We start from the raw sequence: 23,648 nt of genomic DNA, 5'->3' as shown, positions 1-23,648 counted from the left end.
TGAGCCTGTGTGTGTAGTTCAGACCTGTGTGTAATGTGTGTAATAACAACAGAGTGAAAACACTGTAATTTCCCCTTGCGGGATTAATATAGTATACATTACATCACATTAATAATATTAGTAGCAGTGGGCTCATACACTGTACACAGCATTATGCACTGTTGGATATAACTGATTCATGCACTGAACATATTTTGAGATAGGCATACTGGTGTTGAAATACAGGCAAATGCATGAATTACTGTTGCAGCTGATGGCTGTGACAGTACAATCATGGGTGGCTGTTTTTCTCCACCTAGTGGCTAGCTCAGATTAAGCAGCTTCTTTAACTTCAGTTGACCTGGTGTATTTTCTACAGGCATTCTAACTGTGGACTACATTCAACTTTGTCTATCCCTGACAGCAAATCATGACAATGTAAATTCACATACAAGCATTTTATTAAATGACGACATAGAAACTAATATTTTGGTGAAGTTTAAAGTGTCCGCTCCACCTGCATGTGGGAGGAGCACCTGGAGACCCCCCCCCCCCCCCTCCCGTGTGTGCTCATTTTGACAGAGCAACCAGGTAGGACTTCCTGCCAGCTGTGAGCTACATTCTCCTCTGATCCCCCGCCTCCTCAGCAGTATTTGCATACAGAGAAGCAGAGCACCTCCCTCAGCATTTCGGTCTTCTTTTCCATGGAATAACTCCTCTAACCGGACTTTCCTCTCCAGTTTGCCCAGCAGAGAAGGAAGTTCAACTGGGGTGGTTAAACTCTCACACGCACACAGGAAAACAACCCGAGGAACTAGCGTGGTTTTGTGACTTAGGCTACTTATTTGAGAATTTGACTTCCAACTTTCTGCGGTTGTTGTTGTTTTTTTCTTTCTCTCTCTCGGTTTTTGTGGGGGGTCTATAAGAGCTGACCCACTCCGCCGATCCATCAAGATGTCTGTCCACACGACCCAGAAAAGGACGACGACCTACCGGACCGTGAACGTAGCCTCTCCGGAGCCGGTGACCAGCACGGTGATCTCCTCCGGGTCGGCGTCCCCGATGCCGTACGCGATGAACGGCAACTATGAGACGATGCGGTACCTGGTCCCGGTGCAGCAGGCCGTGCAGCAGCAGCAGCAGTCCTACATCCCAGTGCAGCAGCAGTCCTACATCCCGGTGCAGCAGCAGCAGGCCTACTACGTGATCCAGCAGCCTAACGTCGTGATGCAGCAGCCCATCATGCAGCAGATGGTGTCCCCGGTGTACCTGCAGAGCATGTCACACCTGAGCGTCAGCAGCCAGGACTCCGCCGACCTGATGTACCAGCAGCAGAGCACCATGGAGGTGAGCCCCATGTTCAGCTTCTTCTCCTGATGAAAATGCGTGTTAAACCATTATCATTAGCCTATCTAATACCTATCTGTGTTTATATACTGTGTTTATATAAGAGTGTTTATATGTTTGTTTTATTACTATTATTATTATAACTAATTCAATTTGTTTCTATTTCTTATACTGTATGTATATTTTTTCTCCTATGTCTACTTAATGTGTATTTGTGTTATTGTGAAACCTATCTTATCTTATCTTAGCTTATCTATTATTATAATAAAGGCTGGAACAAAACTTTCCCCTCTTCAACACATGTACCTGCAGGTCAGAGCTCATATTATTTGGTCAATGAAAGGGTTTAATAAACTTGCATAACAGTGATATTAACAGTGGCAAAGAATGTGGTTTAGAGAACAAAAAACAGCATACAAGCTGGTTTGAGCAACCCCCCATCAAACTCTGGCAGGCCAGTTGGCTTTCTTAAAATTAATTTTGCACTATGCACACCAAAAATCAACCACCTTTTAAACTACCTTGAATGCCACCATACATTGATACATACTTGTTTAATGTACACATTTCCCTCTTATGCAAAGTTAAAGTATAAAAAACAGTACAAAAACACAAGAAAATATTACTTAAAATACTCAAATTATGTGAAAGGAGCCAACAGACTTTACAGGAGTAATACAGTAATTGGGGGCCCCTCTAGGCTTCAGGGCAAGCAGCCATTTAGTTGACTTGTGTCTCAGCTTGTATGATTAGAAGTAAGTTGGTCAAGTTGGACGAGGAGCTGTAAATATAACAGTAAAACACAATTCCGTAGATTCCATTTTTCATGTTTTCCTGCCTCTTTTTTTTACTTATATATTCAGTTGCTTGGTGTTTACGCGTCTGAACTGCATCAACATGCATTCATACAGTACATTCATAAGCAGCTTGTTTATTGGACAGAGTTTGGTGAGGGGTTGTGAAAGTACAAGACCAGATTACAGTCTCTGAAACTCTGCTGTGTGGTCTCTTGATTAGAGATAAGAACACGTATAAATGAGCTGAATCTGAGCATTAGTCTAGACTTGATGGTCTTGCTCAGACTTCATGACTAATTCTTGGTAAATGGGCGAAAGCGTGCACACATAAATCATCAACCGATGATCTCAGTTGGCTGTTTAACGTCTTTGATAGTTTATTAGTTTCGTCAGTCATGATCAGTTTCAGTCACCAGAGCAGGAAAGAGGTCAACTGTAGGGTGAAAACAGAATGAGCCGCTTAGGCATGTTTCACATATAGCGCTGACTTATTAATTCTGACACCGGGCATTTAATTTTCACAGCTTATGATTAGAGATAAATGGGTGAATATGATGGACAGAAGGCTGAGCTCATGTGGCAATGGGAGCCTTTCCATGTGTCACTATTGGCACATTTTAATACATAAAGGAGAGAATAACATTTTATAGACAAACCGATTAATAATTAGTTGCAGCCCTAATGCCGTCTCCTTCTCTCTCCCTATGGGTGGTGATGGCGCAGTGGATATGAACCATGCCTTTGGTGTGGGAGACCTGGGTTCGATTCCCACTGCAATACATCAACCAACGTGTCCCTGTGCAAGACACTTAATCCCTAGTTGCTCCAGAGGCGTGTGACCTCTGACATATATATAGCAATTGTAAGTCGCTTTGGATAAAAAGCGTCAGCTAAATGACATGTAATGTTTCCTGTCAATTTTGACTGCTGTCAATAAAAGGCTAAAAAAGGCCAAAATCAGTAATCTTAAGAAACAAAAACGCAGTTATTATCCATAGTTGGGGCTTGCTATCAAACCCCAACACTGTGTAGGTGCTGACTATGATGAGTATGTCTGCAGCTGTCAAGTAGGGCTGGGCAAAATATCAATATTATATATCTTACATTTTGGATATCGTAAGTGTTGTCTTTTTCTGGTTTTAAAGGCTGCGTTACAGTAAAGTGATGTCTTACCAGACTGTGTTAGCTGTTCTATTTTTTGCCTTTACTCACTTAGTCATTATATCCACATTACTGATGAATGTTTTTCAAAAATCTCATTGTGTAAATATTTTGTGAACACACCATTAGCCAACCCTACAATATCGCTGCAATGTCGATGTATCGATTTGGTCAAAAATATCGTGATAACAGATTTTCTCCATATTGCCCAGCTCTACTGTCAAGTATCATAAGTTGGCATCAAAGGCCTGTTTTCTCATACTTACTCATATTCTTCAGCTATGGTACTGAAACTAAGGTACCATACTGGCATGGGTATCAACAATGTAATTTATATTAATTGGATTTTAAAGTGTTGTATTCTCAAATTTTTTCATCATACGCTCTAGTTAACATTATCTGCACAGATTCACTGAAGGATTAAGAAACTCTTTCCAATCCTGACCTTTGCCAGTTAACCAGTTAATAGATGCTGTGTCACTGCCAAGATATAATGTGGCATTCATAATTGTCTTATTGATCAAAACAAACTGTGCTGCAGGCCTCAGAGTTTGTCACCTCTTACTTTTATCTCTTGTTTACCTGACTCTTCCTCTCCATTGATTACGTTTTACGTGGCGCCTGTCTAGTTCTGCTAAACTCTTCCCTGCTCTGATAAATCATCGCTTCCTGAATGCTTTGCCCTTCGCCCTTGGGATGGTTTACACAAGGTCTCCAATGTTGTCTGAACACATTTGAATAATATCTTCTCTCCACATCTTTCTCTTGTGCTTCTTTGATAAACAAAATTGTTTTTCCTCAGCTCCTGCTTTGATTTGATCGCTTTCCAGTATTGAATGCAGCAGAATATGTCAGGATTCCTTCTGGATCTCCCTTTTGGCTGCTTGTTTTATCCAATAATTTTTTTCATGCAAGTTCTGCTGTTTGAGTCAATGCACTTGGAGCTTAATGCTCATGGCGTGTTTGATAGAGACACAGTGCCACACCCGATCTGACTCTGCTGAGGTGGCACACCCTAACATTTAAAGAAAAACACATTCTTCCACCTGGCTGGATCGGCTCAGCTTAGTTAGATTGCATTGATCAGTTCCAATCCATTACTTTTTTTTAAGGCAGTAAAGACTTATATGTTTCTTTAGGGCCAAATCCACATTTCTATTGATTTACTTTAGCATGGTTTTAAAACATAAAGATGATGCCATGTGTTGTGTGTCTAGTGTCTGCGGTTTCCTATGTTCTGTTCAAATCTGACAGTCTTATTATTCTCTCCCTCCTTTCTCTGTTATTTCAGAGCATCAGCGGGAAGTCTTCAGTGTTCAGCCAGTCATCCAGTCCTATCAAGAGCCCTGAGCCAAGTGCTGAGGAGGAGGCAAGGGCACACACACACACACACACACACACACACACACACACACACACACACACACACACACACACACATAGAAATTCACCTCCCCATGACTGAAACCCTCAGTAAAGACTGGCAACCACACAGGTATGTGTCCTTCATTTAGTGTACATCTACTGAAGCCATTTTTAGTCAAATCAATGGCGGCAGTTTGGTTTGTGCCTTGGTGCCAACTCTTCAAATGATTCACAGTTTAAAGTACAACCTTTCTGCCGTACATGGAGCTGTTTCTTTAAAATGAGAAACTAAAAGAAGAAAAAAATGCAGAGAGGGGTGTGAAAAGTCCATCTGTTCAGTGCAGACACACGCATAAGCAGGAAACCTTCAACATGGGAATATGTTCAGTAGCACAACAGGTGTCTTTTTATTCTTCATTATTCTTTTTTTAAAATATTCTTTTTTTTTTCACTGCGCAAGCATGCTCTTTTGTGCTGCTACGCCCTGCCTTCACAGTCACGTACTTACAGCAGCACTTTGTTCATAATCACTGGACTGTCAACTATCGCAACACTGACAAACCATGGGTGGGTATTAAATAGGGGTGTGTCAAGCCACTTCCCAGAGGCCTTTGCTGTGTGTGGGTGCATTCCTTTGATTTCAACCTGTAGCGTCATGTATATATGGCTGTTGTCAAAACTGGGAGGTTACCTGATTTATAACAGCTTTGACGGCGCTGTTTGTCTTGTCATGTGAAAGTCATGTATCTGTACAAAGTAATTGTAATTTGTATTTTAATTCCTCTGTTGGAGTGACAGTCTTATCTGCAGTCCATCAGTGAGAAAAATATTTGAAATACCTTTTACCTCAGGTGTTCTCCCAAATTAAGCATTTCATTTTATCTCAGTGATCATTTTGGCAGCATAGTTGACGCCTTAGGGCTGCAACTAATGATTATTTTCATTATCGATTTGACTCTTTTAGCTTTACATTTAATTGTTGAGTGTATAAAATGTTAGAATGTAGAGAAGAAAAAGCCCGAGGTGATATTCCATTGTGAGAATTTTAATCTTTCCCCTAACATTGTCTGTGGAGAGTGCGCTGAAGTCACTGCTGCATCTAATCTGTCTTTGGTTCCACTAACTCAGCTGTATCTTTAGAAAATAATTTGGGCTATGATGCCTCATCTGCCAGTCAGCTTTTCTCAACAAGGCTTTCTTTTGATGATGTTATTGTTTCGCGAGTTACAAAGTCAGACGAAACTGGTTGTCAGGGAGACTCGTTGACCACACCCCTCTGTGTTTTCCTATTATAGTGGAGAAGGAGTGTTTCTCAGCCTGGTTGGGATTTGAGTTTTACTTTTCAATTTGACTTTTTTTTTTACGTTTTCATGTGATTTCTGTCTTTGGAAACTTCGGATTTTTGAATAGCAGTGAGGAGTTTCTCGTCTCACGTCATGCGTTTGTAGTAAAAACAGACAGACACAAAAACAGACAGTAAAAACTGGTAAGGCACGCAAGTTTGTAGTGCTAAAAGTGTTTTTTTGTGTGTGTGGAAGAACAGGTAAAAAAGACCCATAGCTTCAGAAGCGTTGGTAAATGTGAGGCAGGCTCTGTTTTTAATGACATGGCAGACTCACTTAACTTCGACAGGGTTCCAGGAAATAAAAGGTGTCAGAATATAAAGTGTAATTACAAAACGGAAAATTTATATTCATGAGAATTTTTTTTACTGCTTTAAAAAAAAGCAGATATACGTCAAGAGCAATAGAAAAAAATAATGTTACACCCTGCGGCAAACCACAAATAGATTTGGAGGGAGCTTCCCCGTGACTGTATGAAGGGATGAGGTACTATGCAACCATATACAATCAATCAATCAATCATATATATATATATATATATATATTTTTTTTTTTTTTTTTTTAAGAAAGCTTTCATACAGGTTAGTGCAGTTCAAAGGGCTTCACAGATGAAGCCTATAATAAGACAAGGTGTAGACGTTCTAGATGTAAACCAAATACAAAATATACATATCTATCACTACAGAAATACCTAAGTCCTTCAAAGTGCTGACACACCAACCCGATTATCGGCCGTCGGACAGACTGGCGGGGTCCGTGACTCGAGTCTGTTTGGTGTGTTCCGTGCCGTCGTCAGTCGGAGGAGGAGCCGTTGGCCTTCATTTGGGCCTATTTGACACGTTGAATCGGAAGGCGGGCAGTCGGACTCAATGACCAATCTGATTGGTGGAGTGCTAACCCAGAAATGACGAGCGGGATCAGCGTGACTAACGCCTCTTAAAATCTGACAAAAATCTTTTAAACTGACCTTTGTCGATCTGAAATGAAGACAGATTCAGCAACTGCATGGCCTATTTCTTGCTTAAAATGTTTTCAGAAACACGTTTCGGTGAACTATTTTCGTAAATTATGAGATCGTATTCCGAACGAGCTGCCATTATGGTCTGGCTTTGAAATTCGGGAGAAGCCAGACCCACGTGACGCGTTCGTCCAATCAGCTGGCGGTTTTCATTTTTTGGGCGACAATACAGATTAGCGCCGCCTACCGTTATGAAGACGTATTACGTCTCGCACATGTGCAGAATGTACGCTCAAGTCGGCATCACTTCGGTGTGTTCCAAGGCACTTTTTTGACCAACTCGGGGAGGCTGTCAGTCCGACTGCCTTTCCTGCCGAAGGTCGTGTATGTAAACTCTTTATAATGAAAAGACAGAGCACTTGCGTACACAACATGGTGTTCAAAGCAGCACCATTGCAGTTTAAATAAACATTTCGCTACGTACTAGCGTGGCTGAACGCGCCGCGCCCTAGGTCACCTCGCACCAACAGCCTCTGAACACTAACAGAATATGGAATCCGTCTCAGCTTTATAGAATGAGAATGAGAGAAAATGCAAAATGACTTGCTTTAATGAATTTTGTTTGTTTATACAACAAAAAAATATCATGTGCATGAGGCTGTTCTCAGCAGACAGATCACAGGTAATGAACTTCATTTTTCATATTCCATGCAGCGAAGTTCAAGCTGAATGCCAAGTTTATGTTATGTTCATGGTGATATAAATGACGTTCCTTAGCTTTAATAATTAATAATACCACCAAATAATACACTAAAGCTGTCAGGTTGGTAATCTTTAGGAGTATGCGTATTTCTCTTTGTTGCATTTAGTGTTGCTTTAAATATGACCAATGCGTTTTGACTGTAGCTGAAATTATACCTTAAAACAAGTCAGTTTCCTGTGACAGAAAATGTCTAATTTTCAGGAATAATGTGAATCCATACCATATACTGTATGTTGTTTTTTCTTTGAAAAACAAGTGCAAAATATCACATTAATAGTAACTGTCTTAACACCTGCAAAATGTGGTGTTACAGTTTGGTCACAGGAGGGATTTCTTTCTTTTTGAACTTTTCTTACATTTGAAAAATTGCGATTTAGATTTTATTAAGACTTAAGATTAAAACTTGTTGTAGTTTGAATTAAGCCTCTTATTCATGGTCTTTTAGTCTTTTGACAACAGTGACTGAAAAATATGATTGTTGCTACACAACATGATTGATTAACAATGAGGATCAGAGACTCACTATCTGAGTGGAAGGTGTGGTAAACCAACAAAGCCAAAAACCGGCTTTGTTTGACTGATTCGCCTCGGGCTCACAATCAAGTGTTTCGTAGTTCTGATTTGCAACGGAGGCCTACAGAGTTCAAGATACCTTGGAAATAAATAACAACCACTGCAATTAGCTGCATTATATTTGTTCCCAGCTAACTCTCTAATGAAAAACTCCGTGGCAGACCAGAGAAGAAAAACTCGCAGGACAAGTTTTAAAACTATAACTACAGAAAAAAACCGTAACACCTGTCAGTAAAGGGTTTAACTAACTGGATCGTGTCATGCCACAGTCCTATAGTCAGTCAGCCTCCTCAGTGATTGGTCGACCCATTCCTCACAGCTCTGCCTGCAGCTGTAAGCTGAGGTTTACAGGTTTGAACAAGCCAGAGCCTTAACTGTTTATGTTAGGATATTAATCACCTGCAGAGGGGTGTTTGAATATTTCTTCTGGGGCAGTAAAATAGGGATTCCACATAGTAAAAGATGAATATCAGACAAAAGAACTGAGCTTTATGTTTATTATTTTTATGGGCCTCCTTAAAAAATATAAAACACCACCAACATATAACAACAGTTGTTTCACATGTCTGCTAAAGCGACATATACTTTTGTATATTTGTGAACTTGGGCAGTTTTTGTTGTTTTAGGGTTAAGTCCTTTAGTTCTTCTTAATGCTGCAGCATACAGTCATATTTCAGACATTAGTTTGTGTTTTATCTGGATAGTTTGGTTTCTCTTTCATGATTAGCAGCTGCTCTATTTTAAAGTTTACCAGCACTGAAAAGAGGAAAGCTAATGTAACTAAATGATTCAGTTGGTTCAATGAAGGCAACGGTGTTTGTGAAAAGAGAGTACACATGAGGAAGTGTCGATCTGAGGCTCAGAAAAATCATTAACTTTAGACATCTATTGTCATTGTGTAAGCAATCAATTTGGAACGGATCAAAGGTCAAAGCCATATTGCTCTGACAAAAACACTGAGTGAAAGGTGTGAGTTTTTCTTGAGCAGGTTGAGGTTCAAGTGTGATTAAGCAAGATTGACAGACATGCTTGCTACTTAGAGGATGGAAACCGTCATCTGTATCTGAGAGATGAGCTTTAAAGATGTCCCTTTAAAAATAGTTTTGTTTGTCTGTGCTCAGCGGCTTCTTAAGAAGCTTTTCTCACCACTGCAGGGTTTGTAAAGTATTTAGACTTAATTACAGGACAGTGAATGAGGGCGTTACGTTGTGTGCTGAGGGAAGAACGTTAAACAGTGCGTCATTTTTTAGGTGTCATCCACCCAACTAAATTTACAGCTTTGCACCTGATATATAGGTTTGCAACCATGTTTTTTTTACATAGCCAGCTTGCACGGCGTCAGTGCTTGTTAGTGGTTCTAGAAATTACAGAGTAAGATAATGCTCTTCTGCTCCTCAGTAGTCTTGCTTTGCCAGACCTTCCTCCACAGCGCTGTGGAGGAGGGTCTGGCTAGTCCACACAGCAAAAACCTGCTGTGGTTTATTTGCATTTCTTTAAACTAATCACAATAGTCATTGTCGGCGCTAAGCACCAGGATAAGCCGCGGTGCTGCTGCAAAATAGCCTCGGGAAGGAACTTGTTTTGATGGGATGTGTAAGTTCAAAAGTTGTTTTAGTCGTGCAACAGAAAACTCAGATTGGACAGATAGTCTAGCTAGCTGTCTGGATTTACCCTGCAAAGATCTAAGGAGCAGTTAACCCTAGTCCTCATAAATCCACTGGAGTTCAAAATTCCAACACAAACAAAACAGAAGATAACAGACATCCGGCTGAAAAGAGTGAAATCTGGCGGAATTTCCGACGGCAACGGAGCAATCCCGGAAGTGGAACGTCGTGGATATAGACTAGCTCCTCAGAGGCAGCCAGATGATTTTAAAGATAGTGTTTGCAAAAGTTGCTCGTGTAGAATCTTGTCTACATTTACACACACTCTTGACTGAGCTTACTGAATTGTTTTCATGCAGATTGTTGCAGCTGAAAGTTATCTGTTTTTAACTTATCCCATCTGTACTCCATCTGCTCCACTGGCTGCTGCTGTTACACTTTCACATTTCTGAAGCTGTCAGGCTGGTGCTGTGACTGAGTTATAGCCTTGTGGTGCTTTGTATCTGCACATTATTTGTACGCCTTTATTTACTGGTCGTACTTGGAAGGTCCCAAAGCAAGGGACTTTCACCCGGGGGATCAGTGATTGTGTCTTGGAGATGAACGCAGAGGTTGCTTTAGACCTTTTAATTGTCTGACATTTTGACGGACAGGGTCGTAAAAATTCCATCATAATTTTTTTTAAATTAAGATTTTAGAGATTATTTTTAACATTTTAGGTCTGATAGTAAGTTAGTTTAAATCGCCTTAATACTAGCGTAGGAAAGTCCAACTGTTGATCACCCCTTCAGTCGTTGATATACGGTCTGATTGCCAATCGGCACATGCCTGCTGTCATGTAACATCAAGTCCTGAATTCCTTATGTCCCCAAACAAAGGATCAAATCTGCCAATGCAGTAAGAATATTTTATACTGTTTAGAGTAGAAATCAACTTGATTTTTTGGAAATAAGTGTCTGTATCTTACATAAGAAAGAATACTTCAGGTTGTGGAAGAAGAATCAAGAAAAATTAAACTTAATTTTAGAAAATACTGACAAAAAGTCTGAAATCAGGTTGAAGTATTCTTACTGCACTGACGAATTGAATCTCACACAAACATGACCTGATAAGGAGATGTTTTTGCACTATGAACGTAGACTCACACAAAGAGCCTGTGTAGTATAAAGAGAGACTTCGCATTTATAATTTGGAACTGAGGAATGCAAGGCGGTCCTTCTTCTCGGACATTATTGCCAAAAACAATAATAATTCACGTGCTTTGTTTGCTACTGTCGATAGGTTAACAAACCCTCCAGTACCAGTAGCATCGGAACTTTTATCCACAAAGGCCTGCAATGATTTTGCCACCTTCTTCAATGACAAAATTCAGAAAATTAGACAAACAGTCAGTGCTTCCATATCGAGTACAGGGTATGTGTTATCACAGTGTCCAGGCAAAACAGATTCCAATATGACCCAATTTCATATGATTAACCGTAAAAACCTGGAGGACATTATACAACATCTGAAAACCTCCTCATGCTGCCTTGATATTCTACCAACGGGCCTTTTCAAAAATGTTGCAAATTGTTTGGCTCCAGATCTTCTACAGATTGTAAACACGTCTCTTCTCTCAGGTATCTTCCCACAGGCCCTGAAAACTGCAGTCATTAAGCCACTCTTAAAAAAGAACAATCTAGACACGTCACTAATGAGCAACTATAGGCCGATATCAAACCTTCCATTTTTAAGTAAAATCATTGAAAAAACGGTTTCTCAACAACTGAACCTTTTCTTGTCACTAAACAACAGTTTGGATGCCTTCCAGTCGGGTTTTCGACCACACCACAGCACTGAGACAGCTCTTGTTAAAGTCTTTAATGACATCCACTTAAACACAGATAGTGGCAAAATTTCAGTCTTGGTACTACTTGATCTCAGTGCTGCATTTGATACGGTCGACCATGACATATTACTAGACCGATTGGAAAACTGGGTTGGCATTTCTGGCTCAGTACTAAAGTGGTTTGAGTCTTATTTAAAGAATAGGGACTACTTTGTGTCTATAGGGAATTATACATCTGAGCATACAAATATGACGTGCGGAGTTCCCCAAGGCTCAGTTCTGGGGCCTCTCCTGTTTAACATCTACATGCTTCCACTGGCTCAAATTATGGAAAACAACAAAATAAGTTACCATAGTTATGCGGATGACACACAACTTTATATAACCTTATCTCCAGGGGACTATAGTCCAATACAACAACTGACTAAGTGCATTGAACAAATTAACGACTGGATGTGCCAGAACTTTCTTAAATTAAATGAAGAAAAAACTGAGGTGGTTGTTTTTGGAGCAAAAGAAGAACGATTAAAAGTCAGCACTCAGCTTCAAACGATAATGTTAAAAACAACAGACAAAGCCAGAAATCTTAGTGTAGTCATGGACTCAGACCTGAATTTTAACAGCCACATTAAGACAATTACAAAGTCAGCCTATTACCACCTTAAAAATATATCAAGGGTTAAAGGACTTATGTCTCAGCAGGACTTGGAAAAACGTATCCATGCTTTTATCTTCAGTAGACTAGACTACTGTAACGGAGTCTTTACAGGTCTCCCTAAAAAATCAATCAGACAGCTGCAGCTGATTCAGAACGCTGCTGCTCGAGTCCTCACTAAGACCAAGAAAGTGGATCACATCACGCCAGTACTGAAGTCTCTACACTGGCTTCCAGTGCCTCAAAGAATTGATTTCAAAATACTTTTGTTGGTTTATAAATCACTAAACGGTTTAGGGCCTAAATACATTTCTGATCTGCTAGTACAGTATGACCCACCCAGACCTCTCAGGTCGTCTGGGACAGGTCCGCTTGTTGTCCCCAGAGTCAGAACTAAACAGGGGGAAGCAGCGTTTAGTTTCTATGCTCCACATATCTGGAACAAACTCCCAGAAAACTGCAGGTCTGCCGCAACTCTCAGTTCTTTTAAATCAAGGCTGAAGACCTATCTATTTGATGTTGCCTTTCTTTAAATAACTGTTTATTTGTTATATTACAAGTGACATTCTCTTGCAGAAACGGGCATATACCTGATTAATTCTCTGACACAGCATGGCAAGGGAATAACAGAAGAGTCAGACGTCGGGCTGATCAAGAGTTAGAAGAAGAAAACTAACTAAAATTAGGCAGAAGGCCTAAATACAAATAGACTAACATACTCCAAGGGGGTCCCTGTCTATTTAGAGACAGACTGCAGAAGGAAATAAGATAGTTTAGGAAAAAGTTCTTGACTACTGAAAGGTTTTTGTCTGCAGGGCTGTACTGGGTTTTTACAAGGTTTGCCGAAAAAAGAACCGAGCCTTGTGGTGACGATCACATTGTAAGGAAAAAGTATACTAGCTTCTGTTCTGTTAATATGAGTAATGAAAGCTCAAAGCCATGCGAAGCATCTGGGCCCATTGTGGGTGAGATGGTTGGAAAAATATGGACCGGACTGCTTGAGATGTTTGTCATATTGGTAAAAATGGAACACTAAGGACAAACAAAGACTGAAGTTGCATTGTTGACACTGTATAACAATCTATATAAGCATATAAAGAGAAATTCCTATTTTATCTGCTTTTATATATTTAACTGTTTTAATTGCTCTTTAATGTTTCATTTCTTATACTGCACTGTAACTTTTATCCTTGTATTTTATCTGTTTTAAATTTTTTATTCTGTTTTCATGTAAAGCACTTTGAATTGCCCTGTTGATTCTTGTATTTTATCTGTTTTAAATTTTTTAATCTGTTTTCATGTAAAGCACTTTGAATTGCCTTGTTGCTGAAATGTGCTATACAAATAAAGCTGCCTTGCCTTGCCTTGCCTTGTAGTGGGCGCCCGGATAGCTTAGTTGGTAGAGCGGGGCGCCCATATATAGAGGTTTACTCCTCGACGCAGCGGGCCCGGGTTCGGCTCCGACCTGCGGCCCTTTGCTGCATATCATTCCCCCTCTCTCTCCCCTTTCATGTCTTCAGCTGTCCTGTCAAAATAAAGGCCGAAAATACCCCCAAAAAAATAATCTTAAAAAAAAAAAGAGTCTGTGAAGTAAAGTGACTCTTATCTCTCCATTATCAACCTCTAGTGTTACTCACAGTCCTGAGAGCCCAGCTCGCTCTCTCTCACACACACACACACACACACACACACACACACACACACACACACATACACACACGCCTGACATGGTGAAGAGGTGACGATGTATTGGGTTACTGCCGTTTTAAGATGCTCCTTTCACAGCCTGTAGACGTGAAATGAGATCAGTGAGCTTCTGATCCTGAAAAGACTTTAAGTGATTTTTGTTTACATTTGAAAAAGGAAGGTGCTGCTTTTTAAGCCTTAAAGAACACCTGACCTTTCATCTCATTTGCATGGGGTTTGAACTCCAGACAAAGTGAAACGAAAAAAAAAGAAAAACGTTCTCTTGACCTCTCACTGTAGTCCATCAACTTGTTGATGTCAGGTGGAAGGGGGAGCCTAAAACACTATATAAACAACTATATACTGCAGAAAAACTTATTTAGGGCTGTAACTAGAATTCATTATCAAATGAAAACAAATGGAAACTGCTTATTACAAGTTTCCAGAGCCTCAAATAGTTTATTTTATGTGACAGTCCAAATTCCAAAAGGATTCTTTTTTACAATTATACAAAACAAAGAAAAGCAGCAACATCTCACATCTGAGAAGTTGGTTACAGAGAATTATGTACATTTTTGCTTCATACATGATTTAAACCATGAATGCATTATCAAAATGGTTGTCTATTAATGTTGTCAACATTGAGAGATTATTGACATAGCGTCTTGTCATACTTTCCTCGCCCAAGTGTAAGAAAATCTGCCATTTCAGTAAGATCATTTCAACTTGTTTCCAATACAAATCAACTTAGTGTCGTCTAAAATCAAGTTTATTTTTTGTTTTTCTAGTGGACCAACCTTAATCTAATCAGTCACACACAGTCACAGACACAGACACACACACACACACACACACACACACACACACACACACACACACACACACACACACACACACACACACACACACACACACACACACACACACACACACACACAGACACACACACACAAAACTAGAACCCTCTCCTCAGCTGCATCTCTAACCCACTAACCTCTCATCATCATAATATTGTTGTTTCTCTCCCACACATTCTACACAGCAGCATGAGCTCAGGTCTGCAGTGGATCCATGGAATTTAGCATCTGCAGGTTAGCTGCTTAATAAACTCTGTCAGAGTCCAACTGAGACATGAACAAAATGAATACATTTCAGTTTCAGTCTTACAGTTCTACAGCTTCTGTGTCCTTCAAGCCAACGTTTCACGAACCCACAGACAGTATTTCAAGATGGTTTAGTTGGGTTGTAAACATGTTTTTACGATTTCTTTTCTGAGGTTCTCCTTATGAAATATAGAACATAGCTCTACAAAATACTGTTTTCTTTTGTTCATTTTCTAATTAGTTTTTTTTCTTTAAGTTTTTTTATCCAAAATGAGGGTCGTCTACGGATAGTGGATATCGTACGCTGTACAGATTGTAAAGGTCCTTGGAGGCAAATTTGTGATTATTTGATTTTGGGCTTTATAGATATAAATGAATTGACTTGACTTATATGCCATGAGATAGACATTTGTCACCATCAAATCTTTTGCTATGCAGTTTTGCTACCAAGGTTTTTATATCTTTAGTATTTCTATAAGTCAATGGTGGGCAATATTGCAAATCAGCGAGCAGGAACACATTATGGCAACATTGGATTTACAAGATTTGACTCGATGCAACGAAATTACTTTGTATTTCAGGTATTTAATTGACTAGATTAGTAATTTGTAGGAGGAACTCAGAAAAGTTGTATATTTAAATTATTACCCAAATTCCCACTTTAAATGCAGTTCTCTAAGGATGGGATGAATGTCACTAAAATAAACAACGTCTCATCGTCAGGGTGGATATCTCCCGGCATTTCTGGTGCTAATGACCTGATTGTCCTCGAACCGTCAGTCATCACTCTCCCTTTCTCTGCAGGAATGACAGACATGTTACCGTAGCAGCCACAGCCCTGCAGCGCTGAGACACACCCACCTCCATGTAATCACATACCTATACTCCTTATCCTTACTGTGTTACGGCTCACTTGTCTGTTGTTTGCAATAAATATCCAACAACAACATTGTAGTAATAATAGCCCCAGAAGTAGCCTACCAACTGTTGGTCCTGCTGTGACCTTTGAGCTCTGCAGGATCATAAACCAAACTCCCAGTTTTACATTGACTTCACTGCAGCCAGACAGCGTTTGGCTTTACAACCTCACGCTGTCAGATACCAGAGTGCTGTGTCAGTTGAGTCACTTGCCTTAGCCAAGCCCTTATTCTATGAGACACTGTGAGATCTGGATCTGTTTTGATAAAACAATAAATCCACAGGTGCTAATTTCAGTGTTCCTGGGATCTTTGAAGCATTTAGCCACCTCCCTGCCTATGTTGTTCTTCCCTTCTGTAGAGTTTCTTGACAAAAATACTGAAGCTCAACTGCCGTGCCAGTGTTTTTCTGGTAGTGATAACATATATATTTTTTTAATATTTCTCCCATTGGCTCTGCTACATGGGTGGTGGCTACAGGAAGTGCACTCAGTAACACTTTGAAACAGAGACGGGAAACGTAGGCATCTGGAGTCTTTCTTTTCCTTATACTCTGAACTATTAGTTTATCTGGAACACTTATGCAATCAGATGCAGCAATCCTATATAGGAAGCTTTTGAATATCTAACTTACGTTTTTTACATTTTACATACAATTACTTGTCCCCCTCTTGCTAATGTGGATAAACAAATGTTATAAAAACTTCTCACTTCAGCCTCAAAAGATGGCTGCAGAGTGTCAACAGAAGCTGAACATGACATTGGAGCGCTGCAGGGCTCCATGCGGGCCTTGGTGGCCCTCCAATGGCACAATGGTGTAAACTTATCTTCCCCGGGGGCTCATGTGGAATCTGGCTTGACCGCTCTGCGCAGCCACAGCTTGGATATTTAAGAAGGCATGACATCAGACTGTCTTTTGTTAGGGGTGAAACCAAGATAAAAACCAAATTAAGCCAAGTCACATCTCATAAGTGAGGAAATGGGTATGTGAATCCCCCCATTTCTTCCTTCCCTGATGTTTCCAAAGGAATGTAACTAATCCTTTTAGTATGAACTTCCTTTGTATCCTAAGATGAAAAGGAGTATTAAGATCATTTAGTGTAGCCATTAGGGAATGCAAGTTTAAAATCCCACATTTGATCTGAAGGGAACTGAGCTGGCTGGCTCAAAGCTCACTTTACTTCAGGATTTTTACAAAGCAACATTTAAAACCCCAAAGTGCTACTGTAAATAAACAGAAATACAGTTAGGAGCTTACTGGCTAAATCTGTTAGCAGTTGTTGAGCTTGCTAGCTTAAGAGAAGCATGGGCATGTGACATTATAAAATAAAAGTGACATAAAATTAAAGGGTCATAAGGAAAAAAATGCCAGTACGAACCTAACATTTCTATAATGCTTATAGGGGCTGGGCACCAAACGTCGAACTTTTATGGCACTTTTGGTACTTTTTGGTTTATGGTACTTTTATTATTTATCTTTCGGTGCCAAATTCCGGTTCCAAAAGCGTCTGAGCGTGTAAGCACAAGCTTATTTGTCCTCTCTGCATATTGACAGAGAGCGGCGTTCCGACACACACGCGCACGCATGCAGAGGTGCGGACAGAGTAAACTCGAGCAAACTACGTCGGCTCTGCAATTTTGTTGAAGTCCCAGCGAGTCACGGCAATGCCGATAAAGTGGTTTCAAGTGTGGTTACAGTTTTTCAAAACTTCAAGTAGACAGCGTTTGCTGCGATATGATATTAACGGAGAGGCGAAAGCGGTCGTGCTGCTGTTGACGTCATGCACAACAGTGGTTTCTCTGCCCTGGTGACTGACTGACAGGCTGAGGTTGTAAGGCAAGGCAACTTTATTTCTACAGCACCTTTCAGCAACAAGGCAATTCAATTCCATTCCTTTGCACTTAAGTTAGTTCTCCATTAGTTCAATGTTGACAACAGGGCAGTCACCAAGTTTATTGTTAAAGGTTTGTGTCATTATGCAGTTTGCACTAAAAAGTCTTTGTTGTTTACATTCCTTAGCATTATAGTTAGTTCAATATTAGCCTGTACACAATGTCATTTGTTTATTTATTTATTATTTATAATATGTTCATGTTGTGGCAAAAAGGTTTCCCTTTTTTTTGTTAATTTTGAAAGTTTGGATTGATACCAATCCTGAGTATCTGACTGGTGCACCCCTATCAAAAAGCACAACCAGTTTTATTAGTGAGCAGTGGTACCAGAATTTTTTTATTTTAATAACTGTTTTGATTCACAATTAAGGTGGAAAATAAAAGTTTTGTGTTTAATGTATTTTTGTTGATGTTGAAATGGATTTTAAAACATATAGTATAAAACATAGTATCGTTAAGGAACCGGCATCGAAACTGAGGTATCGAAATTGGCACCGGATCGAAAGATTTTGAACGATGCCCAGCCCTAAATGCTTATCATACTTTAATTATGATTTCAAATAATGTAGGCAGCTCTGACTCTAAATTATTTAGTGCTGGGCCTGTAATAGTTCAATATTTCAGTTACATCTCTTAAACATTAAATTTTTTTTTGCTGGGTTGAATGCTAGAATTAAAGATTCACACTCCCTATGTTAAGGCAGATGCATGCTGGGACACAGAAGCAGCTTCATGTACCTGTTTTTTTCTGATGTGCAGATTTGACATATTTTAATGGCTCTAATCATGGACACAAAGCAACTAATTACTAAGCCTGTACACTCACCCTAATGATATATTGCATTTGGAGGGACAGGTACGGGTGAGGGTCCTGTGCAGGCCTTGGTGCAGTTGCAAGAAAAACAGCTGCACCCGTGGATTACATTTGTATCCTTAAGACGGGAGGGTTTAATCAGGCTAAAAGTAACAAACAGGCCTGTCAAAAAACCCAACCAACCATTCTTTTACAAAAATAGAAGTGCCAAACTTAATTCATCATTCTGTATCAGACTTAATCCCACTCAGTGCTTTCCTCTGCTTAGATGAGAGATGAGGTCGTCATGTTGCTACAAGAGAGTACTGAAGGCCTGGTGGGTGTAACTGAGAAGAAATGATTTGTAAAGTGTTTTAACAACCCGTTTTGTCACAAAGTGCATCACAGGAGCCAGAAATAGAAGAAAAGAGGTTGAATAAAGACAAGGCAAACATTGTAAATAATCTCGGCGTGGACCACCAGCAAACAAAGAGTGTGAGTGTTTGCAGAGAGTGAAAGTGCTTTCTGTGTGAAGAGTACTCACAGCAGGCAGCTCAGCGTGGCGTTAGATAACAGGTTACGCAACAACAGTTTGACTCGACTCTGTTGCCACATGTAGATAAAAGGAGGTGATGGGTGTGTTTGGCTTTAGATCATGTGTAGGTGCAGCGTGGACTGTGCCGGATGGCAGGTGGAGATCCTGGGACCTCAGGTTTTATCAATGAGCTGCCACTTTTTAAGAATGATCCATGTTGGCAGCTGTTTGACAGAATGCTGAGGAGGGGGTTTACTTGTAATGCATTTTAATTTTCTTGCGTTAATTACAGGATCAGAGAATCCAAACTATGATGAAACATTACATCATCACACTAACATCCGAAAGACATTTTGTATTACAGGTCCTTGATCATCTGTTATCTGAGCAAAATGAGAACTTCTTCTACAAAAACATTTTCATACACACACTGTTTTGGCACAACATAGTGTAGAGATCACCTGGGAAGTGTTGACATGTGCATCATTACATCAATATGACCTCATCTGTTAATATGTCACTATCAAGCTGGTGATCTTTGTCACTGTTGTTTTATGCCTTTTCCCAACTAGTATCCGGCACACACTGGGAACACTATTATTCATTTATTAATGTATAACAGTTAGCAATGCATGTGTCCTGACTGAAACTTGCTGTACATACAGTTTATAAGGATCAAAACATGAAAAGATAAAGCAGAAATGTACTAACTCGTCTCATTCAGGCACAAAAGATAAACATGTGAACACACAGTGGTTAAAATCTGTCTCTGCCCTGTTCCTCTAGGAGGAGGAGGAGGAGGAGGAGGAGGAGAAGGAGGAGGAGGAGGAGGAGGAGGAGGAGGAGGAAGAACAGGTGGAGGTGGAAGAGGTGGAGATTGTCAATGTCATACAGCAGAAGCCGCTGAGTATAGAGAAGATCTCCAGGACGGAGGTGAAGACCGAGCTGAGGGAAATTCCCCAGCCGACCAAGTTGGACACACGTTACTTTGGCGAGCTGCTGGCCGATGTCTACAGGAAGAACTGTGACATCCACTCCTGCATCTCCGAGCATGTGTCCAAGATCCGTGGACAGTAAGTGCATGTGCATTTTAGGCATTTATCTGTCCACAGCAGGGTACACAGAATGACATATACAATATATTGATTGAGATTTTGTTAGATTCTTTTTTTCCTGGTCTTATTTGCTGAGCTACAGCAATGGGGACATTTCTTTTGGACTTAATTAATTGTTCTAGTCAAGTGAAATGAACACAGACTGATTGTACCCCTTTGATCATCATATCAATGTTTTTCTAAATGTGAGTACCTACCTACTTTTTTAAAGCACCAACAGATTGCCAAATTATAACCTATTAATGTAGAAAAAAATGTCCTGAAAATAGTCCCCAACAAAGGCACAGTTCCCCCGTTTATTAAAAATGAAACTAAGTATTTGTGACACATTTTGCAGATTTAAGATTCTTCAGTAATGGGCTTGGGGCTGAGTGGACTAAAACAAACTAAAGTGTCTTATTTTCTTCAAATGCAGTTTGCTACGAGTCATAATGTGGACTACAGGAGTTTGTAAAACGATAACATGAGCATATCAGCATAATGCAATTCTTTTACATACTGTACTTACTCCCAACCCCAATTTAATGTCTTACTAACTGATGATGGGAATCCCCTTATCACACACACCCACACATACACACTCACTCACTCACTCACACTGTTGTCCTCATTGTTTGTCTTTCCTCTCTTTCTTCCTCTCTGTTACAGGAATCACCAGCTGGATCCCAGCAATGACTACAAGGTGAGAAATGAGCCGGCATCACACACATCTGATAACTGAATCTGAACAGAGCTCAGCAGACACACCTTCATCTGTGGTCAAAGTCCATTTAGAGCCTGTATTTAAACTATCTTTTGAAGAATATGAGATTAATACATGTAAAAACAATCAGAGGTCATATTTTTCATGATGAAAAATGTAAAACATTCAGCTAGCTTCGGTTTAAAAATCAGAAATTAACTGTCAGGATATTTTCTGACATTTGTTTCAGTCGTTTGATTCTTCACTGAAAATATCCAGCCAGTACTTTTCTTTGTGTGTACTGTATGTTCTTGTATTTCTGTAATTTAACCTGTTACAACTCTGATGGCCCGCCAACTGGCCTGGCCGACATATTATCTGTTAGAGGCTCTAGCAGGCTCAGTTTTTCTAAGGAATCCTTTGGTTTGGCACCAACAAATGTCATGCTAGCATGTTGGTTAGGGGGTCTAATAACGCTCCAGAGTTGGGCTAAATTTTGGTGAGGGAAAAACTGGCATGGCCATTTTCAAAGGGGTCTCTTGACCTCTCACCTGAATCTATCTAAATGAAAATGGGTTCTATGGGTACCCACGAGGCTCCCCTTAACAGACATGCCCACTTTGAGAAAAAGTTTCCTTTTTATGCTAATGATGCAGTTTATCATGCGGTGCAAATGTGTTATTTTAGTAGAGGTTAAGGGACCAAACACTTTCTCAAAAATATGACAAAGCTGTGTAAACAAATTAAAAGGGAGAGTAATTTCTTCATCCTTTATTTTCCAAGCGACAGTTTTATTCATTTGTCTCTATTGTGTGTGTGTGTGTGTGTGTGTGTGTGTGTGTGTGTGTGTGTGTGTTTAGGTGAATAGAGAGGAGGTGGAGGCTTTGCTTCCCAAAGGAGCCAGTGAACTGACTAAACAACAAATCCGCTACCTGCTGCAGGTGAGTGAGTTATTGATCATTATTCCAATAAAATGACACCGAAATACATTTTGTGTAATTATAACACACTTCCCAATCGGCCAGAATATGACATACTGTGATGATGCACATCATTTATGTGTTAATTCATATTTCTGTGTGTGTTTCTCTGTCAGACTCGTCTCACTGCAGATAAGAGCATGCGCTTACTGCTGTCCACCTTCAGCAGTCTGAGAGAGGAGCTCCTCCACATGTCTGAGGACCTGCGGGTAAGGTCTAGTTTTGTCACCATTACTCGGATTTAAAAACTCCTCCCTCCTTTGTGTGGGCCAGCCGCTGACTCTGTAATTGCAGCTTTAAAAGAAGCCAGTTGGACTTCATGGTGACAGTAGAAAATAAACAAACGCGTCAGCAGCATCAAGCAGCATAGCACTCAGATCATCTGAAACTGGTTGCCTAAATTCATTACATGACAAGCGCCACAAAGATAAGATAAAAAAAAAGGTTTATCATATTGTGGAAAGATTTATTATTAAGCAGTGGTGAAATTACTATTCAGATAATTTACTCAAAGTACTAAAGTCACAAGTAAAGATTTGACCTACTTAAAAATGCAAAAGTATTTCTTCGGCAACATATATGTAAAGTATCTTATTAATAGTCCGATCTAGAAGATCTTTACAGCAGTTTGGCTCAGGTTAGAACAGTATGTCCCCACAGCCGGCACAGCACATTATAAGAGCCTGCAAACAATTATGTGAACTAATTGAATGCTTTAGATGATAGGCGGCCAGATAATAACAGCTTATTACTGCCAGTGTTAATGCGGTGTGGTGGAGTCAGTATCTCTGTGTGCTTGCATTTCTAAACAACAGTTAGCATGAAAAATATGTTCTGTTGGTACTCTCTTTTTATAAAACAAAAAGAGACATAAACACAAGAATAACACAGGTTTCCAATTCCTCCACCCACCCCAGAGAAAACACTTATCCAATTCCCAAAGTTTCTTGATGCCAAATGTATTACTGTTCAAATGAAGATATGTCTTTCTGTGGTCACAGCGTCTGGAGAGTGACAAGGAGTCTTTGGAGAGAGATCTGAGTTTCAAAGCAGACCAGGCTCGGCAGTATGACTGCCTTCTGGAGGCCGTCCGAGAAAACAACAGACAGCTCCAGGTACAGTACACCCGTGTGTGTGTGTTTGTGTGTGTGTTTGTTTACAGTAAAGTTAATGATCAGGATGTTGATGTCATCACTGAAGGTGTATTTACTTGTATTAAAATAGACCAGGATGCCTTGCAGGCCCTGGTGTCTGTAGAAAGTTAATTTAGCACAGACAATTGACACAACACTGAAAAGTAATCATTGTATTCTTTTGTATCTTATTAAAAGATAACATGTACTGTATATGCAGAGAGCCACGTGTGTGAGCACATGTTGGGGTCTTAAATATTACAAACAACAAAGGATACATATAAAAGGATAATTCCAGCCTATTATTCCTGTCAGTTATGATGACTTTGTACTCACCAAGATCTGGGAATGCGGCTACATCGCTATAACGAAGTCCAATGGGAGGACACCGCGAGCAGTCAGATTATTTGACCCATTTTATTTGGAGTACATGCACCT

The 23,648-nt window shown here is 40.0% G+C and overlaps 1 protein-coding gene across 1 annotated transcript in view; it reads left to right on the top strand.

Moving 5' to 3' along the window:
• Window positions 1-610: 610 nt before the first annotated feature.
• Window positions 611-23,648, top strand: part of pof1b (POF1B actin binding protein) — a 32,148-nt gene continuing 9,110 nt past the window's right edge. The window contains exons 1-7 of the mRNA XM_036008805.1: window positions 611-1,326; window positions 4,576-4,707; window positions 20,108-20,373; window positions 21,064-21,097; window positions 21,958-22,038; window positions 22,194-22,286; window positions 23,079-23,192. Coding sequence (XP_035864698.1) covers window positions 934-1,326; window positions 4,576-4,707; window positions 20,108-20,373; window positions 21,064-21,097; window positions 21,958-22,038; window positions 22,194-22,286; window positions 23,079-23,192 — 1,113 coding nt within the window. The 5' untranslated portion in view covers window positions 611-933. The remainder of the gene's footprint in view (window positions 1,327-4,575; window positions 4,708-20,107; window positions 20,374-21,063; window positions 21,098-21,957; window positions 22,039-22,193; window positions 22,287-23,078; window positions 23,193-23,648) is intronic.

The sequence above is a fragment of the Sander lucioperca genome, chromosome 13 (genome assembly GCF_008315115.2).
Source record: "Sander lucioperca isolate FBNREF2018 chromosome 13, SLUC_FBN_1.2, whole genome shotgun sequence".
Classification (NCBI taxonomy): Eukaryota; Metazoa; Chordata; class Actinopteri; order Perciformes; family Percidae; genus Sander; species Sander lucioperca.
The sequence above is the reverse complement of the archived record's forward strand: the minus strand, read 5'-3'. Positions and strand labels throughout refer to the sequence as shown.